This window comes from Phlebotomus papatasi, chromosome 3 (genome assembly GCF_024763615.1).
Source record: "Phlebotomus papatasi isolate M1 chromosome 3, Ppap_2.1, whole genome shotgun sequence".
Taxonomy (NCBI): domain Eukaryota; kingdom Metazoa; phylum Arthropoda; class Insecta; order Diptera; family Psychodidae; genus Phlebotomus; species Phlebotomus papatasi.
The window spans coordinates 26,755,492-26,781,814 of NC_077224.1; the positions used below are offsets into that span (position 1 = coordinate 26,755,492).

Genomic DNA, 26,323 nt, shown 5'->3' on the forward strand with positions numbered 1-26,323 from the left:
CTATTCGGGATTATGGTCGATTCGGGATTTGGCTCATGCGGGATTTTGGCCTCTTCGGGGTTTTGGCTTTCGGTATTTTGATTGGAACTCAAATAGATATTTTTCGGAATGAGGCAATGAATAAATAATTTTGAAGGAGTGTTTACAAATTACCATAGATTTTTTTGGGTTTAGAAAGTTTCAGACTTACGAACTTAAAAAAAAAATTACGCACAAATACCTTGGATGACATGAAAACTTCTCGATAGTACTGACTGTCGATTCTGAAAAATTTAAACGGTATGTGCACTTTTTGTAGCTTATGTAGATATTTATCAACAACAATATTTTTTTTAAGAATGGTACAATAAATTGTTCAACAATATGTAAAAAGTCGAGATTTACTTAATCTATCAGATATAGATTTATCGTTAATCGATTCGATAATTACGAAAAGTTATCATTCTACCCCTGATTATTTTTTAAGAAATAAGAAAAAAATTATGATAAATGTTTATTATTATTATTATTATTATTAATATTATTATTATTATGACCGGCGCACAATAACTTTTGTTTTGTAAACATATTTTTGACATTTAAATGAGAGTGAGTGAGATGTAGATCTAGTCATCTCGCTCACTCTTATAGGAAATTTTGAAAACATGTTTATAAACAAAAGTTATTGTGCGCTGATCATTACAGTATGAAAATGAGTTATTCAAAAATTGAATTTTCAATTGTTCATTATCCTTTATGAAGGCGTGACCCAACGTTATTTTTTTTTATTTTTTTTTAATAAAATATGTGATTGTAGGAAAACCTACGTCACTTGAAAGAAGGGTCATCTCTTTACCCAAATTCTACATAATTTTAAAATAAGTTGCGTTAATTTCAATTTCAAGAGACCAATATAATGTATTCTCTTAATTCACCATTTTAAACCAAAATATCTAATATTTTGAAATTAAAAATAGAGGTATTAAAGATAATTCGCCAGGTTTCAGATTATATGCTAAATAGCCTTTGTAAAGTTCAAATAGTCTCAGACTTATCCTTGAGAATATTTAGCCTATAAAATTTAGCAGAATAGAATTATTCCAATCAACCATATAGTGAGAGTATAGGATCATCGATTAGAGATCCTTTGCATAAATTTTCTTTAATTAATCCTACTGTCAAATTTTATAGGATTTGTCAGAAGAAGAAGATATTTTTCACTTTTCCTTGTAAAAATTTTGCAGATATTGCACCGCGACTTCAAATTTGCTCGTAGTTCTTGTATTATTTCGGCGAACGTTATGAAATATGTATTTTTAGATAGTTTTTAATACACGATTTCGAAATATATCAGACTGATAAGTCAATTCTCTTTAGGAAAAAACTTGCCAATAGTCTTCAGTGCCCCTGTGCAAAATCGTATGGAAAAATGAAATGTCGAGAGGTTCCTGGATTAATATTTTTGAGGATCAGTCTGAATCTATTTGGGCCCCTAAAGTCCCATTTGGCATATAAAATTTTAAGTTTCACGTATGGAGTACACGAAAGAACAACAACACCTGGTACCACAATTTAAGCTATAACTTCTCTGAAAACTTAATTCCTCATGCAATTCTATAGGGTCAAAGGAACACCTCTTCGACAGGGAACCCCTATTGGCACTTTTGCCAATTTTTTTCTCATTAATCTATGTTTTTCGATAACACTGGTAAAAATAAAACGATCAAATTGATCCAAATTTGATCCTTTTGCAAAGGAATGGATCAAAATTCGAATGAATGCACATTTCTCATAATAGGACATGTGAATTTGATCCATCCTTTGCAAAAGGATCAATTTTATCCTTTTAGTTTTACCAGTGAATGAAAAATGTTCAAATTTTGTATTTTAAATGGTACAGTGTAGGGTGTCAATAGTTCCTAACACAAGTTCTTAAAGTGTCAATAGGTGTTCCCTTCACCCTAACTTAAAGTATGCGAATAAATTTCAGGTCTGAATGAAGCTATTAAATTTGCTGCAAAGGCACATAATATAGTTAGTGCACTTGTATGCAGTTCTTTGCAAACAAATTAGTTTTCATTTCAATTCAATCTAAATCAAATTATATCAAACTATAATCCTTCATGCATAAAGTGCTGAATTGTGCGATATTTCCACAAAATTCTAAAATTCATTCTGACACTCGATGGAAGGAGGTTTCTTCGAGATCAGTCTGTCAGGAACTTATACAACGATTAATGATAGTGAATTAATTGGATTTGGAAAAAATGTCTATCCCATGTGTCTCTTAAAGTACTTAATAGGAAGACGATAGAAGTATTTCCTCCAGAAAAACTTTTATCCTGTGTCACTCATCAAATGTCTTCTATATAGAGGTAACAAGTAAAAAAAAAATCAAATCAATCAATTGAGACACTCTTGACAGCTAATTCAGGAAAGTTTTCTTCTATCTCTGGAAGACACCTTTCCTTATATTTATATTCTTTCTCTCTTCTGGACTGTGGTATCGCGATTACTGAAAGATATAGAACTGAGATCCTGCTGGAAGAGCAAAAGTGTGACAGACTTAATTATAAACAAAATGAAGTGCAGATGCTGAGAAGAATAAACTTGCTTTTCTGAAATGAAAACTTTTAATTATTCACTCAGTCGTCAGATTTTATTTCAACTTGAGCGACATGCGAAGGATAAAAGGAAAAAAACTTGTAGGATGGTTGCACAAAAAGAATGGATGAGAGCTGATAAAAAAAAGAGGTTGCGAATTGTGCAAAAAGCTCCATTTAGAGATTAAATTGCTGTGTAATCTAAATATTTAATGGATTTTTTTTCTTTCATACATTTACTTTTCCATGGGGTTTTTTTTTTTTGAATGTGAATTTTGTAATTCCAAACGATTGCTCGTTACCTTCGTAAGGGTTCATTTCGCCTGCATGGAAAAAAGGATAAATGTGGAATAAGATCGGGATAACCTGGGTGTGGATGACACACAAAAAAGCTCGTATAGCTTTTAGGGTGTTTATGAAAATGTGGATATTGTAGAGATGTAGAGATGTTTCTCGAATATTGAGAAGGTCAGGAGTGATATTACCTAAAAAAATAAAGAAACAAAGTAAAAAAAGAAAATGAAACTTTTCAGATTATTATTCAGTTGAATTTTAATCCATTTGCTGGGAGATTTCTCTGTATTAATATTAATATTATGGAAATTTAGCTGGATGTGTAATGAGGACGGGCAAATACTGGCCACAAAATCATCATTCTTGGGAATGAAAATCAGGAAATCCTTTGCATGTAAACAGAAGGAATAGCAATTAATAGGAGAGGTTTAAGCAGTTTCATACAGCACTTCTATCTTTGATTATAAAAGTGTTTAAAGGGTTTTAATAAATTAATTAAGTTAGAAATAAGAATAGAAATAAAAGTTATATCCTAAACATCCGCAACGAAATATGCTTGATTTTTCAATTTACAAGAATTTGTTTAACTTTACTGAAACTAAATTAGTATTCAAGCATCATATTACAGAACTTTGGTAGAAGTATATACCACGGTTAAAAATATCTAAAATTGAAGCATTAGGGTAAGTGTGTCAAATTTCGGCATAGTTACATGCAATCCCCAAAGTCTGAAGTTTTAAATGTAATATTTTTAATAAAAATTGATTTTTTTTATTCCTTCTTCTTAAGGAGTGTTGCTTGGAACCTTATAGGCAATTTATCGTCCTTATTTACTCTAAAATCATTCCTAATACATTTTAAAATAAATAAAAATCTATACATAGTTTTTGTGCCCTATTTCGGCCACCTTCATTCTCACCTCATAGTTGCTTACCCTTCGGGAATTCTTCCAATGCCTTTTTCACGTGATCTCGTTTGTCGAAGCTACATTTTTTGTTATTCTTTTACATTGTATAATATCTACAGAATCTAAAAACTAAAAATTCATGGAAATTCGAGGAACAGAAAAGGTGGCCGGAATTTCAAACTGGGCGGAATTTGGCACACTTACCCTAAGTGCCTTAGGAAAAATAAATAAAATTCACATTATTTGAAGGCATACACGTTTGAAGGAAGAATACTTTTCCCTAGTAATATTCCTAGCGTCCATTTCGGGCTATTATAAAAAATACATAAGTTCATACATTGTCAAAATCCATAATTTAAGCGGCCCCCAATTCTTCACTAATAAAATTATTAGTTTATTCTGCGCTACCCTGTTATTCCTTTACAAAATCTCTGCAATGTGTTCTCATTGTAAGACATTTAAAGAATTGTGCATTTTGGTAAATATTTTATTAAAAATACACTTCGATATAAATATCAAGCCTTTAAATATGGGATTATTAAAATTATAAGATTAAGAATAAAACCTTTAGTATAAATTACGATGATCTCTGCTTTAATAGCAAATTTAAAAGAGAGTCGAGAAAATGATTTTAATACACTTTTGCCCCTATATGGAAACACCCAACCCTCATCTATTCCATACCTTTGCTACTCAACTGTATCTGTCATTATTCATATTGTATCTCAGGACTATTCTACATGGATTTTGCTGAAAAAATCTCTGATTTGAAATACCACAAGAAAGATTCAGTCCTTGGGAATTTGTTGGAAAATAAAGCTTCAGGGAAAAAATGCAAAAGACGAAAAGAAAATAGGAAGGAAAACAAGGTCTAAAGTTGTGTGGAATAATAATCAGATAATCCAAATAAATTATGCAGCATTAATGTATAAAGTATGAAAGCATCTGCTATTGCTTTTTCATAATTTTACGTGCGCGTTCGTTAATGTAACCATAAAGCATTCAAGGATTCCAATTAATAAGGGGTATAATATGATCTCATTAAAAACACACATTTTCACATAAATATTATATAAAATCTGCAAGGTGTACCATTTGTTCTGCATAAAAAGACGAAATTCAAGATACACACTTGGTTGTATTTAAACTCTCGTGAGAAGTTTTCTGCAGAACTTTTCTACCTTAACAGAATTTCATTTCATAAAGTTATTATCTAACATAACTTTTATGACTTGGAAGATATTTCATTTTGGTTCTGGCTTCAAACAAGTTAAGAAGAAATTTCATGAATTAGATTATTTTCCTACGTGTATACTATCAAATATATTTTTTTTATGTATCGTGGGGATTTATTGACATGGTTGAGATGGAAGAATAATATTTTTCTCGTCATAAATTTCGATAATAATGTTTATAGTAAATTCTTGAAAAAAATCTTCAACAATCTGAAAAACTGTGGGATAAATTGATTAAGAAAATTTTAGTGTATTTTATGTTGGTAAATAGGGGTAGAATAGAGATTTCTCGAAAAGTACTTCAGGCGGTGGAAGAGTTTTGAAAAACATAGATTAGGGATAGAAGTTTGTCACAAATGTATTGATTGAATTGGTAAACAAATTGAACATGTACTTTTTGAAGAAAGTTTTCTGTGTTGAACAAGTTTAGCACTTTAGAAAATTTACCGAACTCGTTTATAGTGATTTCTCCATCACAAAAGTATGTGTTGTGCTATATTATGGACTAAAAATCAGTTTGAAGTTTTTATATGTGATTCTTGTTAGAAAAGAAGAACTTTTTATGTTGCAAAACAGTTTTTCTTTGACAGTCAAACTGAAAATCTAAATTTAGAGGAATTTCCACGTGCTTGGAAATATATTGGGAAATTAAATTGATTGTAAATGAATCTATTGAATCGCACCTGTCAGCTCTTTAGTGGCCGAGAGAAATCCACTCGCACACCCCACAGATTAAAATCCTTTTGTAATGTCTTGAAGTACTTGCTGTACGTACGTACTCAAGAATCTGCGGGGTCAATTATCATCATCATTTTCAACCGAAATAGGGTTAGCGGGCCCATTATATCGAGTTTAGCAGCCTACGCCTGTAAATCCTCCGCCACTTCAGGAAGGTGTTCGGGTTCGATCTCAAGGCGCTCCAAGGCAAGATTCTAAATTTGATTCAGCCACTTTGTCCTAGGTCTGCATCGAGGTCGACGCCTCCTCAAAATATGGCTTGCATAGCTTTTCTGGAAAATCTTTCTCTATTAAGGCGCTGATCATGACCGATCACACCATCGAAATTCTGATCTCTCAACCCGAAGAAATAGCTCCTCGACTCTTAGCTCCTCACGAACGCCTACATTCTTCACTCAATCTCGACGAGTGATGCCCCTAATCGCTCCGAAGCACCTCATCTCGGCAGCTTATACTCGCGATCTTACACTTTCGGTCATTACCCAAATCTCATGACCATAGGTGAGAATCACAGCTTTGAAGATCGATTTAGCCGAACGACTAAGCTCGACCTTCCTCACCACGCATCTGCTAAGCTCCCTCACAACTGCAAAAGCTTGACCGATTCGCGACTATAGTTCGGTGTGCAAAATACTATAACTCGTGAATAACACGTCGAGATACTTGAACTTCTCCATCTGTGTCAGTGGGACTCCACTAACATGTAATTTGTATTGTACAGGTCGTCAGTAAATCATCATTACGTCCGACCTATCCAGGTTCACCTTCATACCTATTTCGGCATAAACATTTACAAATCGGTCAAGCATGGGTTGAAGCTTTTCTTCAGAAGTTCCAAAGAGAGCCAAATCATCTGCAAATAGAAGATGGTTCACAGAATATGAAGCAAGCATAAACAGCATACTCCAAAACCTTTTCGACAATCATCTTTAGGTTAAAAAGCTGATCCATGGTGCTTCTACCAGATCTGAAACCGCATTGTTCCTCACTTAGTCTGGGTTCGACTATTTTTCGGCATCTTATTTCAAGGACTTTGGCATTCATTTTGCCGGGCAAACTCAGAAGGGAAATTCCCCTATTATTATTAATCGTATCGGAATATATTTTGTTATAATGTAATTTATGTTATATTCTTTTTGATTCCGTTTTGGAAGAATATGCTAAGTCCGTTTGTAGACTGCCCAGGAGTGCCTTCCTCGCATTGTCATCCACAATGCTCCCGGAGTTGTTGGGCAGAGGCAGAGAATTGTTATTATATTTTATTCCGCGTGAAAATGTCTTTTTACGAACATTCAGTTGTATTGCACTGGACGGAACTCGAACTCACAATCACAACTGTGACAGTCGAGTCAGAAATCTCATACGCCCAAGATCAACAATCTTGACTATTGCGCCACTGAGAACCCCAATTCCCCTATAATTGGAGCAATCTATCTTTTTTCCCATCTTGAAAAAGGGGTACGATGACCCCAACTTGCCAATCCTTCGGTGCTCTTCCACTTTGCCAAGGCCAAGCCACTTTAATGACACGCGTGAGTCAACTGACCCCCGCTATACCGATGAGATTTAGCATTTCGGAACGTATTTCGTCGATTCCTGCAGCCTTTCTACCCTTCAATTTACTGATCGCAAACAGGACTTCGCTGTCTGAAGTACGGTGAGTACGTCACCATCAGTGCCTTCTTAAGAATTGAGCAATTCGGGGAAGTACTCATTCCAGCGACTTAAGACCTCTTCCTATTTAGCCCAAAGATTCCTTTCCTTGGAAGGAATTGTTCTTCTTCCTTGAGTCCCCGGACTGTTTTCCAGAAAGTTATGTTATGAAAGTTAAGTTCCAGAGGACTGGGGCAAGACCGTTGGCTCTTGGGCGAATCGATCCCCGGCTTGACTCACAGTGTTGCCTTGATACGATTAAGGGCAGAATCATATTGCCAGTAAATTTCTCACCGTATTTCGTTAATTTACGCAGTTTCATTGCAATTCTTACGCAAATTCCCCATTACCGTATTACCTTATCTCATACTCGGTGGCACTAGGCGAAAATAATATAAGAATCTTGAAGAAATAAAATGAAAATTCTATAAACGGTGAGCAAAAAAACTGTAAGAGAAATTATTCGTACAGTTTTTTTGCTCACCTTTTATCGCATTTTCTTGTAATTTCTTCAATTTTCTTATATTATTTTCGCCTAGTGCCACCGAGTATGAGAAAAGGTAATACGGTAATGGAAAATATGCGTAAGAATTGCAATGAAAATGCGTAAATTAACGAAATACGGTGAGGCTACGGCGAGTATATTATTGTCAATGTGATTCTGCCTTAATAATAACTGCGAGCATTGTAGTCTTTCTCGCTTAAGTAGGGTGACGGCATTACTTGTGGCCTGTCTTTACTTATGGCCACGTCGCATTTTTTGTCAGAAAACGATTCCAAAAACCTAAAAACATGCAATGTGCTGTTAAAATAAATAAAATATTTTTAATTTTAAGGTTTTTCAAAATCATTTTGTGACATTGTAAAGTTTTTTGCGAGGAGGCCATAAGTAAAGACAGAGGCCACAAGTAATGTCGCCAACCTAGGGGATTTTTATTTCGAAATAGATTCTTCAAATCAAAATACCCCATTACAAGGCTTTTTAAATACGACTTTCTAGACGTTTTCTATCCTGAATAGACAAATTGAAAGTTTAATAAATTCACAATAAACTAAATAAAATTTTTCAAAAATATGTTAGAAATTTTAATGCTTCAGGGTGGATTTATTCTTGCTGCATGACCCAATTCAAGAATGTGTACCAGGTCCTGGAATTACGCTATTGTGTACATCCGTAAATATCCTATAGTAGGAAAGCCCTTTGCTATCTATGTTATTAGTCTATACAATCTTAATTCTAAATCTGACTTAATTACCTATTGTATTACTCGCATCTCTGTTGTTGAAGACAAGCGCCTTGTTGAGGGGTATATGTGTTTCTTCATGTTAAGTTAGAATATTAAGACAGCCAAATGGGACAAATTGACTGTGGAGAGGGGTGATGGTGTAAGGAAGAAAATATCCTCAAGGGGTTGAAGGAGAGTTTTGGGTTAAGAGGAAAAGGATATTTTGTAGGTGTAAACTTTCTGATGACTCAAAGTGTAATTTTCTCAGTATGCACACAACTATATAATAGTTTTAGGAAGTAATGTGGATACGTGATGGTACTATATACAATATATATTAACTGAATATACCCAAGATTTTCTTCCATACCAATCTTCACATAATATGTATTTATATATCTTTAGGGTGGAATTCTTAAAGAGATTTGTCTTGTAATGAAAATTTTCTGCAAGAATTGTATCAGACATTGAAGGAATTTGTATCGTAGCTTTTGAGAGTGGTTTTTTTTTGCCATGTATCAATTTATATTTTTATCGACTATTTTTATCATTGTCATATTCTTTTTATAGAAGGTTATATTAAGAAACAATAGGTGAAATTTGTCATTTAAATTTGCCATGCAGAAACGTTTATAATATTAAATGGGGGAGAAGTAAAATTACAATATCAATTATAGCATCATTATTATTGTCACTGACTTTTGATTATATTTCTATTTCTATCGCCACCCACTCAATGATGCCACTGGTTCACCTACCTGTGCCTCTATATATGGAAAATTATGATGGAAAATACAAAAGGCTATTGTCCTGCCACCGTTAGCTAAATGGCCGTACGAGAATGGCTTCACATTTACAACATGGTTCCGATTGGATCCGATCAATTCTGTGAATATTGAACGTGAAAAGCCATATCTCTACTGGTAAGTGTATATATTATATTTTATATTTATTTATTTATTAATTTCTCCTATTGAATTTTTATTTTCTTTTTTATTGCACCCTTTGCACTGTATATTTTATTAGTTCCATATTTTAATAAAATAAATCTTTTCTATTGGGATTTTTCCATGCCTCATATTGAACACTTGAATTCCTCTGTGCTCAATGGAAAAATTACAAAAAAATTTCCTTTCTTAAAGAATAATAGAAAAAAAAAGAAAAAGAAGAAAATCAGATTGAGATTGAAATTGAGATTGTTGTATGAAACATGATATTGTTTTACATTTGAGCCACTGCGAGAATTGTGGTGAATAGAAAAATAAACTTTCTCTCTCAGGTTCTGTTATTTGATTAATTGAAACAATAAATTTTCCACTTCAGTGAGAATATTCAATTCTCACTGTAGATTTTTCGTTGGGTTTTTTCCTTTTAAATTCATCCTGGGGGTGGTTACGCTTTGAGGATTTTTTTTAGGAGAACTGAAAGTTAATCAAAAGAAATGGGAGGAGAGCAGAAGTGTAGTGAGAATTTTTGGGTGTCTTTTTACATCAAATAACATGGCAATTTTTCAAATGACATAAACACATGGAGTATGTTAATCTTCATTTGGGTTTCATAAATGAAGTTTTCTATTTAGAATACTGCAAAAGATTAACCCATAAAAGCTGAAAGACGAATTATTAATATGTAATTCGTGGTGTAGAATTTTCGTGTTAAACAGAAAAATATAGGTGACACCTTTACGAATTCCAATAAGCTCCACGCATAAATAATAAATTGTCGGGAACTCCTCTAAATTAAACTAACTTTAGTTAATTTAATTTATATTAATTTTAAATGTATTAAAATACATTCAGAGCAACCCGAATCTTCATTATTGTAATTTAGGTCAGATGCTTGTAGGATATATCACCCGTAAAATAAGCCACGCCCTTTGGGAAGCTTTTTCTAAAATAAAGAAAATGATTTAAGTAATTTCCCGAAAGCGAAGAAAATTATAGACAGTAAATAAACTTCATCACATTGGAACAGGATACAACAGAATTATTTTTGGAAAAAAAAACAGCAAGAATCGGTATTATTTTTCATGAAAATCCGAAAAATCAATCGAAATCTTCTATCAAAGTTAGATTGGATTCCAGCAGGAATAACATCTTCAGAAAAAATCTCTTGTTTTGCATTTTTTGGAAAATTTTACACAAAAATTTACTAAAAGTACTGTCCCAATGAATTTCCATAAACGTTTTTGCCATTTTTTCTAGCAGTTCAACAATATTAAAATAAAAATAAAAACTTGGGAATAAGTAAACAATATTAGAATTGTTCTTTCAAATGCGCATTCTTATCTTTCAAATAATCATGATGCTCATTTGTGGTGATTACTGTTAAATTCCTAAAACCTTAATAATTAGGAGATATAGGGTAAATGTGCCAAATTTCGGCATAGTTGCATATAAGCACCAAAGTCCTAAGTTTGAAATGCATTATTTTTAATTCATATTGATATTTTTGTTACTTCCTTTTCGGGAAGGTTGTGTGGAAGCTTGAAAACTAGTTTATCATATTTGTTTTCTTTAAATAACTTCCTAAAATATTGAAAAATTAATAATAATATGGACATTGCTTTGGGTAGTATTCCGGCCACTTTGAGTGAAATACCGGCCACCTTTTTTCTGACCACCTTTTGTAACGCAACGGACAGAAAATTTCAAAACGTCAAACGGAACGAGTTTAATACGTTTATATGACCCACAAGCCCTGAGATCTTCCGTGTAATTTGTCCTGAAGACCTGAAGAGTAGCATCTCAAATTTACGCGCAGATTCCCGTAGCAATTTGCTCTTCCTGAACTCTTCCAAGGCCTTTTCCACATCATCATTTTCATAGAAGCGATGGTTTTTTTTTCTATGGACATTGTAGAACTCAGAAATTTAAAAAAAAAACATAAATGAATAAGAAATTTAGAAAAGCAAAATATGTTGCCGGAATAGGCGACACTACCTCACCGGAGAGACGCTCACAAAGTATATACTTTTTTACGCGAAATACAGGATCCAGCTGGAAAATTTTTCCCGAAATTTAAAGATTGATTCACTATTAACATAAACAGAAACAATCTTTAATGAAAACTGATCAATTTTCATGAAAAACACTGAAGGAAAATCTCTTGCACTTCACCACAAATCGTAAGACTGCTAGAAACACAATCGATCTGTTACATTTTTTGTAAGACTCGTTCCACACTGAATTTTTACAACACAATTTAAATTCAAATTATACCTAAAATTTAACGGTCTTTGTGTTAATACATCCTAAAATGAATAAATATTTAAAACCAAAATGAATTTATTGACTATTCTAAGATTACATACATAATTTTAATTAATTTATTTGCATGGCCGAAATTAAACTCAAAGTGCCTGAAATTAGAAGCTGGCCGAAATTTGGCACACTTCCCCTAAATGATATTTTTCTATCCTCAAATTCGAAGGTATTCTTCAAAAAAAAAAAGTCATTTTTATAAGAATACCTCAGAGCATCAGAGTCTTTCATAAAAACCAAAACAAAAACGGAATTGTTGGGATTTTTTTTGTCCTTTAAATCAAATGTTCTGTGCCGGTCAAAATCCCGGAAGTCAATATCCCGGGAAACCAAAACCCCGTATAGAAAACTCCAGAATGGATCAAAATCCCGAAAGCTAAAATCACGAATAGTCAATATCCTGAAATTTTGGATTTTGCCTTTCAGGATTTTAGCGTTCGACATTTGACAATCGGGCACTGGTAAAAATAAAAGGATCAAATTGATCCTTTTGCAAAGGATGGATCAAATTAGCATGTTCTATTATGAAAAATGTGCATTCAAAATGTGAAATTTGATCCAACCTTTGCAAAAGGATCATATTTGGATCAATTTGATCCCCTTATTTTTACCAATGGGATTGGTTTTTTCGTGATTTTGACCCATTCAGGATTTTGGCGTTCGGGATTTTAGCTATTCGAAATTTAGACTAGGATCTCAAATGCTCGTACTCTATTCATACATCGAATTTGAGATGCTTGACTACGTTTCGCATGTTCAGAAAACTCTGAAAAAATAGGTTTTGTTTATAGTGGGAAAATGGATCTTCTTAAGATTTTTTCAAAAAGATATTGTCCTCAAAATTACGAAAACTTAGTAATAAGTAATGGACTGATGTGATGAATGATTTGAAAGATTCCTGTGATCACCAGGGAGATTCTTCTGCACCTCAAGACTAAAAACATACTTTTAATCTTGCCCAGAGCTTTCGGTCCGAATATGGACCTTCTTCAGTGGTGGACTAAGACTAGGTGTTTGTGGTTTCATGCGAATTCGTTAACTTTGTGGAAATTAAAGAAAAACATTACTAGAAGGAAAATGGGGAGGTTTGTTGGCCGCCAGTTGGCCGCCGATTTGGCAAAACTGTCTCATATTCTACATGAAAAAACGTCCTTATCACATACTTTTCTTGTAAATTTCACAAAACTTTTTTTGAGTAGCTCTTTGTGAATGATTAAATTAAAATTTTTTGGTTATTCGTAAAACTAACTAGAAGTCTGTATTTTATCACAAACATTGTTCGTAACATGCTCACATGACGAGCATTTTTTTGTAATTTTTTTGTTTTTTTTTTTAACAAACCTTTGTTTTGTAAATGATCGTTGAGACACAAAAATGTAAGTAAAATGTTGTCATTTTGAACGCAGCATTTTTTTTTTGTGAAAAATTAACAAATTTTTCAAAGTTTTTGAAAACTAACAAATTTTGGAATTTTTTTTCCGAATGTACAAAAAGGGCAAAGCCTGAACGAACTGGACTTGTTTTTTGCAAATAACTAATCTAATTTCCTGGAAAATATTGTGTTACAAAAATATGAATATTGCGTACAGAGTTTACCCTATTGGTAACAAAAAATCACCATTGTCGATGAGATTATAAGCTTTATGACCAGCGCACAATAACTTTTGTTTGTAAACATGTTTTCAAAATTTCCTATGAGAATGAGCGAGATGACTAGATCTAGATATCATTCACTCTCACTGAAATGTCAAAAACATGTTTACTAAACAAAAGTTATTGTGCGTTGTGCATTATAAAGCTTATATACAATTAATTTGAATTCATAAATTTAATAATAGAGACATTATCCCCTTATAAATTGAAATGGATGAAAGATATGTGAAGAGACTCTATTAGAAAGAATAAAAGAGATAATTCAGTGCTTCATAAATTGAATGATGAAGTAGATAAAGCGACGTGAATGTCAACCGAGAAATTTAAGTATGAAAAAAAAAATCCATGATCCTTGTCAGAACCAATAACAAAAATGACAGAGTGGTTTTAGTTGTCGTTTATCAAAAATTTATATTGTTCTACGCCCCCATTTAAATTAGAGGTCAAAAAAGCTTTCTCATCTCTTTGTACATATGACGACTATTTTACAATCTCGTACAAATACATCCCTCGGCTTTTAGAGAGGGAAAAAAATCTGTAGTGGTTGCCTCTTCATATTCTCATGTTAAAAAATGCTTTCAAGGGGAACCATTTCAAAAGGTCAGAGAGGATGTTAATGAAAAAGGATCGAGTGACATGGAAAATAGATTCGAAATATTGCAGCAGTTTTTGCTTTTGTCTAAAGAACAAAAAAAAAGAGAGAATATCACAAATCCTTTTCATATCCAATAGTTCTATTGATCAATTTTTAATAAAGTGAATTGTTGTTAATTAACATATCTTTTTTACAGCTTTAAAACGTCCAAAGGTGTTGGATACACAGCGCATTTTGTCGGCAATTGTCTGGTGTTAACATCAATGAAAGTTAAAGGAAAGGGCTTTCAGCATTGTGTCAAATACGAATTTCAACCGCGAAAGGTAAAATATCTATTGCATATATTCTCATAACATTTTTTTTTCATAATAAACCTTATTTTTTGTGCTAAGATTTACCCACATTTCATATTTTCCGGACAGTGAAAATAGCTTCTAGCTATAAAGTTATATTATTATGGTCAAAAATTTTCTATACGAAAACACTTTTCTGCAGGTATTTCAAAATTGGCAATCTAAAGTTCCATTAATTTTCACTATAATAGTGCTTCGGGGGAAAGGTAAAAAGTTATCCAAACAGAGAAATAATTAATTTTCCCCATAACTTTTTAGAAACATTTCGGTATTTGTCCACAAAGGATTGCCTTTTACGCTCTTGGTTTCATTGAGACGGTTTGACAGAAAAATAGCATGAAATATGTTCATAATTAAAGAAATTTTTAATAAATCAAATTCCTAGAGCAAATGTCTCTGATTTTATTGCTTGAACTCAGAGAGAGTGAAAGCATTAAATTATAAGGAAACAATACCTTTAAAGGCCCATTGAAATCAAGGTTATTTCGGTACGGAAATATACTATTCGAAATCGAAATTCACCACGGAGTTTTAGTCTTGTTCGAATTTGCCTATTTTTCGGCGTATCAAATGCATTTCGGAAAATAAAAAAAAACTCTTCAGGGCAACTTATTTCAATGGAAATATCGATACTTGTCGGCGAATAATAATAAACAGAACGATTTTATCTCAGGAATGAGTCATTAGAGGAAGTTTTCCAAGATAGCACAATGTGAAGTACATTTTAAAGTACTCCCGTGTAAATGAGCCTTAGTTACTGTCAAGCAAGTTGCCTTTTCTCAAATTTACGTACTTTACAGTACAATTCTTATCCAAAATCGAATTTGATGTTACTCGCCAATTAAACGTTTTAAGATATTAATGATTAAGGAATCTGAGATAAAGAAAAGGGCCTTTCCATAAATTGACCTAAAGACTGTTAAACATGCTCCTCAATTCCCCTCTTTCACCTCTCCCCCTCCCCTACCAAATTAAGTGTTTTGGTATTGATCTAAATCGCGTTGTACGATTTTTTAATGTTCCTAAGGTGTAATGTACCTGCGTGGGCCGGAGGCAGACAAAATCCTGAAAGCCAAAATTCCGCATTCCAAAATCCCAAAAGGGCGAAACAGGCGCTTATTATCTCCAGGAGACTCTTATCAGGAGCCCTTGTTTCTATCACAATCTATGTACAGGTGGTTCCGCTAATTGAGCGTGCCCGCAATCTGGAAGTGATCTTTAATTCATCCCTTACTTGGTCTGACCATATATCACACATCAACGAGAGAGTATAGGGGTGGGTGGGGCAGTTTAACAACGGGGCAGTTTCAATTTTTGCATATTCTTCTTATCCCTTTGAAAGAAATGGGATAAAACTTTTATGTTATTGAAGAGATAACTGTGACCCATGTTCATAAAAATAATTAATTTCGTGACGCTTCTGTTTGAATTCTATAATTGATTTTATAAAACTGCATCAAAATGAAACCTTTTGTAATGTTTTATTATCAATAATTTCTGAACTATTGCACTTATCTATCGAAGTAACATAATTGTATTAAATTACCAGTGCAGTGGTTTAATGATTATTATAAGGCATTTAGCGTTGAATGAATTCCAAGACAGTTCTGACAATTTTGATTTGAATTCCAAAAGTGCGTGAGGGGCAGTTTCATGCAAGCACATGGAGAAAATTTCCGGTGTCTACCAATTTACTTTTTTAATCAAAATTAATTTAAAATGATCATTAAAAATGTTTTGTAGCTGTTTTTGTCGATAAATTGCGAAGTTATGGGAAGTAATATTTCCTAAAAGTTCAAAAAAAAAATTAAAAAAATAATCTTTCAGTGTTTTTTAAGTGCTTAAAAATGATGAATTTAATTGTTATAATTATAATATATTTTCAGAATGTTTTCAGCAAGATATTGTAAAACTGTTTTACACTCTTAGAAAAGTTTAGACGTGATTACTAATGAAAATTAGTTGTTCGGGCGATTATTATCAAATCTATTTAAAATAGTTCTTATATTCTTAAAACATTATACTCATAATAAATTTATTAGTAGTGAGAATATAAGACAATATTTACGTGGATAAGTTGCGGCAATTATTTCATAATGCTTTCATACAATTATATTTGCTTGTGTTAATTAAATGAAATCATTATCCCAACTAATATTGGTGACTAATTCCTTTTAGTTCTCACAACCAATGTAAATAGATAGGCCTATATTTTCATAAAGTTATGACTACTTTTCCAATAGTAAAGAGTGGTTTTTATTTTTAGTAATGCGTTGAAGCTCTTTCGAATTTTAAGCAACTAATAAGAAATATGCATCACAATGAATGCTATATAGTAACCACAACTAATATGATATAGTTATTACAGCCAATAAGATGGGTATCAACCCCATTTATTTAGTAATTGGAACTAATATGTTATAGTACCCATTACTATTTTGATTTAGTTGTAATAACTAAATGAAAAGGATACTTTAACTAACTGTGGTCAACTATTTCATTTAGTTACCCAAACTAAATATATAGTTGGGTCTATATTTACTATATTTTATAGTTCTAATAACTGCATATGAGCTTGTACGAACTAATTTTTTCTAAGAGTGAGTATTATAAAAATTCAAGACTTTAAAATACTATTATAAGACTGTTATACTAAAAAGGACATGTTCTAAGGCGATATAATGATCCAAATATGTACAGAATTAGCTTATCACTACAAAAGACATTTCTTTCGTATAAAAATTTAAAGAAAATTGTTTAATTAATTAGAAATAAGCTTGGAAATCTTTGGCGATATTTTATTTTCTCTGTATGATCAATTACTGTTCAAATTCTGTTATAAAGTTCTTGCTCGATTACATATTTATGTTTTGTAGTCTTAGAAGACTTCCAAATAGTAATTTTAATCAATTCTGGTATCGCAAGTTTCTTATAAACACGTTTTATCTCTCTCAAAAATTGCCTCATATTTATCTTGAAATTGACCCGCAATGGGGGACTTTCACACATTCTGCCTTTCAATTGAAATCAATTTCTCCACAATAGACTAATGAAATTAAAGGATTATTGTTATTATTTTTATTAACCCTAAACCCAACTGTAATTCACAGAATATATAAAGTTTTACTTCTGTTTATTATCTTTTTGCAAAACGGTCTCAAAATCCATTTTACAATTTAGGGGTGAAACTGCCCCACTCTCCCCTATTGCACTCTCCGGACTTTTCGACGCTACCGTGAAATAAACCCTCGAGATACCCGCTTACTCCTTAATGTACGTAGTTTTGTTCTTATCGCTTTTTTCAATTTTTTCTTCAACAAAAAATGTAAGGGGGTGGATCCTATCTGTTTGAGATAAATAAATATCAATATCAATTTCTCAAAACACAGAAAATTTCCCATTGCGTCCAGGTAAGTACGGATGCAATCGTGGGACTAGCTATGTCACTTTTAAGAATTCGGAATTTTGGTCCATTCGGAATTTTCACTTTCGGGATTTTGGCTTTCGAGATTCTGGTGTTCGGGATTTTGGTTTCCGGGATTTTGACCGGGACCCGTTTTCGGTAACAATACACTTGGAATACTTGTTATTAATGTACAAGCATTTGTATCCCAAAAAATATTTTTATGCTCATGTTATTGATCCATAAGTTCACTTATGGGGGAGGGGGGGTCACTCAAAAGCTACAAGTCGCTATCTCTAACCATTTGTCCTCTAGTACTGGGAACGACTACTATTGGAGAAAAAAATTTACGTCACTTAAAAAAATGTCTGATTGGCTATAAAAATATCGTCGTGCCCAGTGGTTGTTGTTGTAACAATATATATTTTTTGTATTTTCGGTTCTTTATTGTTTTCCATTTTATTTATTATGTTCTGTTTACGTGTATTATTAAAATTACTGAGTTTTGCATTAATTCAGATATGTTTTTAAATAATAATTATTGTATAGCGCACTGAAATGAGATTTCATTGAAAAAAGTCCTCTTGATACTAAAAAAATGTTAAAATGCAAATGATCGATGGAAAGAACAATTATATTCAAAAATTTATTCTCTCGGGACTTGATAGGACAAAAAGTAGAGAGTTGATATGATTTGCTTTCTGAGAATCTTAAACAATAAAACAGAAAATCAAAAGACCCACCTGTTGAAAGGGAAATAAAGCAAACTGGATTTTTCAATAAGATTTTTAGAATTTTAATTTTAAATTGAATTGCTCTGTAAAAATTCAGAGACTATGTCAAATTTGCTAAAAGCAGAAACACGTTTACAAGAATTTGCTCAATTTAAGTGTTACGCGATTGTTAGAAAAACCTAAAAAGTTGAAACAACTCTATGGCAGAGTTGAATTAACTCGAAGAATATCGATGTAATGTTACTCTTATTCGTTGTAAATTTTAGTAAATGTCTATGACTATTTGGTGATTTTGAAACATGACGAGGACTGGGGAAAATATGAAGTTTTTGTGTAGAGAGATAAATCTTACATCTTGTCAATCATGATAAAGTAAATGTAGAAAATAATATAAAAGTTAAAACATTAAATTAATCTTGTTGATTTCCCAACCGAAATCCGAATTCGAATATTCCCGCAGAGCAAACTTTCACCCAATCACAATGCCATCTGACATTAATTGAAATAACATGTGGGAACCTGGGAACAGTCATGGTCTTTTTAGTATTTGAGAACAGTAATGTACTAAAAAAAACATGCTCATTTTTTCATTGGAATAGCACTATAAGACGGGTTAATCGAAAGCACAAAATTCTTAAATTGAATTTACGTGTTTGATTAAAGTTTTCTTCACAATAAACATGAATTTCTTTTGATTTTCAACAGTGGTATATGATCGCAATCGTGTACATTTACAATCGTTGGACAAAGAGCGAAATCAAGTGCCTGGTCAATGGACAACTAGCGTCAAGTACGGAAATGGCGTGGTTTGTCTCCACAAACGACGTGAGTATCATTTTGTCCAACTTCTATGTAGAATTTTAGTGGGGCTTGGGTGTACTTTTGCATTTGTTAAATATATAACACAATTGATGTGCTGAAATGCTGGGGCGTGCAACATTTTGCTGATTTCTCGAAAATTGTATATCTCTGGACAGCCATTTGATAAGTGCTACATTGGGGCGACTCCTGAAGTGGACGAGGAGAGAGTGTTTTGTGGTCAAATGGCAGCAATTTACTTATTCAGTGAAGCACTGACAACACAGCAAATTTGTGCCATGCATAGATTAGGTCCAGGTTATAAGGTAAGACAAATTATTCTCTTTTACTTTTAACTTATTGATTTGTCTTTACACGCTTTTCTCTATATACATACATATTAAATTTAAATATTTGAATGTATAAAAATATATAATATTCACTTGTTTCATGCTGCACTTTTGTACAAAAAAAAAAAACAACAATTTAAATTTAAAAAAAAAACTGATAAACGATTTTATTTATGTGACTCTCACTAAATCACAACACACGCAAAAAATATGATTTTCTATGTTTTAATTTATTTTAAATGAAAAAAAAACAACATTAAAAAAACGCGCCAAAAAATTACCTGTAAAAAATGCACCTGCGAAAAAAAAATGATGTTGAAAATGATTTTTCGACTCCTTATCACAGTCGCAATTTCGATTTGACAACGAATGTTACCTCAATTTACCGGACAATCACAAGCGGGTGAGTGTTTCTTCCCATTTGGCAACTCCGTATGCAGCCAAAGTGGCTTCAGGTGGGACTGCTGGCGTGGACATGGCGACCGAGTCCCCACTGCACTTTCTCCTTAGTGGAGCTGCAGCTGCGGCTGGGGCTCAGGCTGTTATCGCTAGTGTTCCGCCGGCGGTGCCCGTGACAGCCACCAACTCTCCAACAGCCGCCAATGCGCCATCGTCAACTCCCTCCTCCACTTGTGTTGCAAATGTTGCTAGCGACGACTTTAATTTTGTATCCGTAAGCATGCTTTTTTATTTATTTATTTTTTATTTTGTTTTGTTTTACAGCTAATACAAATTTGATCCTATGCCACTGTAGTTATTTGAAAAAAAAAATCATAAGCACACCAGAGATGGGAAACATTATTGACACTTTGTGTGATTTTTCTAAATCGTTTTTTTTATAAAATCTGTTATACATATAACAGTTAGAAAATTGGAGTTATATTTAATAGTGTCTGGATATCATTGAAAATACGTGAAAATCCTTGTTGATAGTACAGTAAAAGTCAAAACACCGATTATAATAGATATGTATAACAGTTATTATAACAGTATTTTGCCCATTTATAAACATGGTTTAACTTACAATTCATACAGATATAGCCCTCTGAATCCTAATATCGAATTAAAAAATCGCAGTGTTCGGTGATACCCCGTGTTCGGTGGTGCCCCAGTTTCCCCTCCCTTAGATATGGGTTACTTTGCACCTCTGCTTTACTTTTCTTTAATTTTAGCGCTTCAGGATGGTCTTCATCAATCCGATCTATTAAGTTCGATCAGTGAAAATCATCCTTAATTGATAAAATCAAAGGAAAGCTTGCGTAAAACAGGGGTGCAGTCACCCCCGCATTACAAAGTCATTTGCATCTACGGCAATTCGGACCACTGCAATTTTTTCAATTGATGAGGTGTAAAGCCCAAAATAGACACAGGGATCGCCTTAGGGATCAGCCCGAAAAATGAGGATTGGTGTCGATACACTCAGGGATCAGCCCAAAATTTGGAGGATCAGGCTGATCTTCTAAAATCATGCGGTCTAGTGAAATTACAAGGATTATGCGACATCAGCGCCAGTGCTGAAAATAAAAATCTTCACTTTGGGGTTTTTTGGGTGCTTTTCGAAATGTCAATTGGGTGAAAAAACATGGAGAGTAATGGCACCTAATATCGCAAAATTTTAAAATGTATTAAGATTGGAGCAATGGGAAGGTCAGAGTGCATCTTTCTGTACGAAAAATTCATTGATATTGCACTTAAGAAGTCTTTCAGCACTTAAAGTGTGAAGATTTAATAGAAATTTACGCTGAAAACGCTAATCCTTGATCCTAAATCCTCAGTGTATGATAGTTTGGGCTGATCCTTTACCGCCAAATTTTTCGAGCTGAGTATTCTCGAGGATCAGCCTGTGTATTTTCGGCATAAGGCGTCTTCAGACTAGAGGTTTAGCCCAGTTCCTGAGGGTCTCAAAATCTTAAACAGCAACCGATTTTATTGATTTTTCAAAATGTAATAGGTTATTTGCCCTTAATAAACCACTCCTATGTCAAAATTTTCCAAAAAATCTAGACTGATAAGATATTAGAAAAGTTAAGCCTTAGGTCTGAAACCCGTATAAGATTTTTAAATGCAGACACTCTAGAAACAGTTCACCTTCTTATATATTTATGTGCTAAAGTACTTTCTCATAGTCCAAGTTTCAGTCTGTCCGATATTCAGCACTGTCCGACTTTTAATAATTTACCCTACTCGACATAAAAATAAGCCCTGTATGTATTCATAATTATGGTTATAGCATGACTTACGGACTATCCATACTTGTGGCCTCCTTGCAAAAAACCTCAACGTTTGTTACAAAATTGGAAACCACAAAATTAGGAATATTTTTTTGCGTCATGATAGCACGTCACAATTTTTTTTTGGTTTTCGGAAACATTTTGTGACAAAAATTGCGACGAGGGCATAAGCAAGGATTTAATCAGCTCCTAAATACTGAAAAAAAAATAAGCGTTGTGTATTATTCCGGCCACTTTGAGTGAAAATTCGGCCACCTTGTTTGTGTCGACATTCTATGAAATAACGGATAGAAAATTTCGAAACGTCATACGGAAGAATTTCATATTTCGTTTAATACTTTTATAGACCTACAGAGCCCCTGAAATCTTCTGTGCGTTGATCTTGAACTTGACCTTGGTACCCCAAATTTACGCGCAGATTCCCGGACCGACTTACCTATCTTGAACTCTTCCGAGGCATTTTCCTGATCAGCTTTTATGTGGAGGCGATGGTTTTTTCTTGCTTAGGGTATTTTCAATTAAGTAATTGAAAAACAACTAAAATAAATAAGGAATTTAACGCAGCAAAAGATGTGGCCGAAATAGTAAACATTACAACAATGGATAGAGTAAAAGTACCAAATTTCACCAAGCTTGCGATTTCGGTCAGCTTGCAATTTCGGCCAGCTTGCGATTCCGGCCAGCTTGCAATTTCGGTCACTTCTTTCGTTCCTCAAATTACCATTAAATATTAGTTCTCGCATACTCTAGAGATTACAATGTAAAAAATTACAAAAAATGTAATTTAAACGAACGAGATGATATGAATAAGGCTTTGGAAAAATTTCAGAACAGCGAGGAACTACGAGAATCAATATGGCTGAAATATTACCCAAAGATATGTCTATTTTTATTCATTTTTGAATGTAAGTAATTCTAGAGAAAGCAACAAAGACGTTGAACTATCTACAATGCTCAAAGCAACACTCTTTAAAAAGAAGCAGCTTAAAAAATTCAATTTGTACTAAAAATGTTACATTTCAATCATAAGATTTTGGTGCTTGCATGCAACTATGCCGAAATTTGGTACACTTACCCTATATTTAAAATTTTTGAATTATGATCATTTTCGATATATTTAATGGGCTTGAGTAGACCGATGAACACCTCGGACGAGAAATCAGGAAGATTTTCATTTGACGACTGTAAAAGCTCTTATGTTTTCGAAATAAACCACTAAATGCTCTCTTTTAAGGTAAGTGTGCCAAATTTCGGCATAGTTGCATATAAGCACCGAAGTCATAAGTTTGAAATGCAATAATTTTAATTCATATTGATATTTTTTATTACTTCCTTTTTGGGAGAGTTGTGTGGAACTTTGAAAACTAATTATGATTATGAAAAAACCGACGTAGACAATACAATATATGGGAACCGGAAATTCGTCGGGGAATTTGGAGTTACTCAAGGAAAAACATCAACTCTTCTCAGAGCTTTCTAATTTATCATTTTTTTTTTCTTTAAATCACTTCCTAAAATATTGAAAAATTAATAAAAATATGGGCATTGCTTTGGGTAGTATTCCGGCCACTTTGAGTGAAATTCCGGCCACCTTTTTTCTGACCACCTTTTGTAACGCAACGGATAGACAATTACAAAACGTCAAACGGAACGAGTTTAATATTTAGTTTAATACGTTTATTTGACCCATAAGTCCTGAGATCTTCTGTGTAATTTGTCCTGAAGAAATGAAGAGTAGCATCTCAAATTCACGCGCAGATTCCCGTAGCAATTTGCCGTTCCTGAACTCTTCCAAGACCTTTTCCACATCATCTTTTTCATAGAAGTGATGGTTTTTTTCTCTGGACATTGTAGAACTCAGAAATTGAAAAAAGGAAATACAAAATGAATAAGAAATTTAGGAAAGCAAAAGATGTTGCCGGAATAGGCAACACTACCTCACCGGAGAGACGATCACAAAGTATCTACTTTTTTACGCAAAATACAGGATCCAGCTGGGAAATTTTACCCGAAATTTTTTGCACTTCACCACTAATTAGAAGGCTGCTAGAAACACAATCGATCTGTTACAATTTTTGTAAGACTCTTTCCACACTGAGAACGCAATTTAAATTCAAATTATACCTAAAATTTAACGGTGTTTGTGTTAATACATCCTAAAATGAATAAATATTTAAAATCAAAATGAATTCATTGACAATTCGAAGATTACATACATAATTTTAATTAATTTATTTCCATGGCCGAAATTACACTCAAAGTGGCCGAAATTAGAAGCTGGCCGAAATTTGGCACACTTCCCCTAGCTAATTTTAGTTGATACAATTTTCTTGGAATGTCCACTCTCTCTGCTCGAAAGTTCCATCTTTAAAATTTTTCTTGCAAAAAAGTTTAATTTCTACATGTTATTCTTCACAACAAAGAGGATAATTTTAGTTTTTCCATATGTTTCAGTGAAAATGTCTACTATCTTCAATTAAAAGATTAAAAAAAAAATGGAAAGAGTGTCATGAAATGTTCTACATCTCTGGCGCAATACACCCAATTAATTTGCACATTGTGAATTGTGAAAATTCTGTACAATATTTAGGATTGCTTCAGCATTTGGTGCCAAGGCACTTTTATTTTTTTTAACACCCTCCTCTCCCTGTTTTTGTTTCGCCTTTTTTGACATATAGGAGCAGAGGCAGAGAGGCCTTCTACCCGACCTCCAAAAAAAGAGAAATGAAGCCTCTGTGTGTATTTTTTCGCTTGTTTTTTTCTATATAGAAAAAAAAAAAGTTTTTCTTCCCGGTCTCCTATACTCGTCTAATCCGTAAATCACAATAATGTTGTGTGCTTTTTTATTCCTTTTCACTCCTCACCAATTTCTTTTCCTGCCTGTCTGTTTCCCACCCATTTGACGTGGATGGGAATAAAAGCTTTTTATCTCGATGCTTTTTGCCATCTTCCCGTTGTTCTGTACCCAATGAGTATTATGCGGAAATGAATAAATACGTTGTTTTGAATACATTGAATATGTGTCTGGAAAATTTTCTCTGTTTGATTTCATCTTCTTGTTGCGTTCATCCAAAAATGTTTGATTTGGTGGATAGAACGTGAGTTTCTCATGCGGAAAAAAACCGATGGATATTGTCAATTCTGTGATTCATTTGTTGAAAAATTTGCAATTTTTGGCCTATTTTTGTGAATTAGCAAAAGAGGAATATTTATTGTGAAATATTTTTGATGGAATTCCTAAATAACTTTCAAAAATTAATCGTTTTTGATAGAAAATCCATTGATTTCGCACTCAATTTGCTTTCTATACAGGAAAAACTTTTTTTCAGAAAGAATTCATGCATAATATTTCGAATAGAAAAATATAAAATATGAATTTGAAAATAAACTCTATGAGCTACAGCTCAAAAATTATTATCAAATGGGAAGGTAGTTTCAAGTACTGGTATTTGTTCAGATTTTTTTTCTGTTAGAAATATGAACTGTATTCTAACTATGTTATATTTGTTTCACTTTTGTGCATTAGACCTGTAACGGTGAGACGAAATGTTTGTATAGCGAGTTTTGTCAAAAAGTTGTCAAATAAAGTTCCTTCCATAGTGAAATTCAAAAAAATCTACTGATTGTGATTTGAAAAAATCAAGAGTTTTCTAAAAGAAAATCTATTTTGCATAAATCGGCAAACCAACTGATAGTTTTGCTTAAAAGATATTAATTTTAACAAACAAATTTGTTATCCTAGAGAGATGTAATGGAAATAATGTGTATATCGCTTCATTTTGATATTTCTTCATACTTTTATGACTTATATGAAAAATCTTCAATATACAGGGTGAGTCAATTGAACTGCAACTAAATTTAGATCGCTATAACTTTGAAATCGTTCGGGATCGCATGCTCAAATTTTGCATAGTTAGTTTATTTTATTGATTACATGCTCACAAAATCATTAATGTAAATTTTTTGTGATCTTTTTTTATCCGTAATGGCACTCTATAATGATGACGCGATTGCTCCATATTTGTCCGAAAAGGTTCCAATGGTTATCTTGAGGGCCCCTTAAAACCTGAATGAGATAAAATTTTTTGAGTTTTGAAATATAACTCGATACAGGGATACTGCCAGCATTATTAAATTCTATGGTGGATGTCGAAAAAAAAAATTGCATCATTGTAAACCATCGTCCTTAAGGCGAAGAAGCGAATTGAACAAAATCTGCGTCATGTAGGCAAACGGTCTCTGAGGCGCACATATCTTAACTAACCATGAGACTAATGTCTGAAAAGGACGTCTATATAAGGCCTTATA

The 26,323-nt window shown here is 33.0% G+C and overlaps 2 protein-coding genes across 10 annotated transcripts in view; both read left to right on the forward strand.

The window, feature by feature from the left end:
- Window positions 1–26,323, forward strand: part of LOC129807383 (neurobeachin) — a 401,071-nt gene that overhangs the window by 296,043 nt on the left and 78,705 nt on the right. For 6 of the 8 annotated variants that reach the window (XM_055856603.1, XM_055856604.1, XM_055856606.1 and 3 more), the window contains exons 6-10: window positions 9,437–9,558; window positions 14,343–14,469; window positions 19,342–19,461; window positions 19,614–19,760; window positions 20,131–20,457. In XM_055856603.1, the coding sequence (XP_055712578.1) occupies window positions 9,437–9,558; window positions 14,343–14,469; window positions 19,342–19,461; window positions 19,614–19,760; window positions 20,131–20,457 (843 nt within the window). The remainder of the gene's footprint in view (window positions 1–9,436; window positions 9,559–14,342; window positions 14,470–19,341; window positions 19,462–19,613; window positions 19,761–20,130; window positions 20,458–26,323) is intronic. The other 2 variants (XM_055856608.1, XM_055856610.1) reach the window with 1 other exon arrangement.
- LOC129807385 (annexin B11) overlaps window positions 1–26,323 on the forward strand; it is a 372,667-nt gene that overhangs the window by 135,925 nt on the left and 210,419 nt on the right. The window lies entirely within an intron of this gene.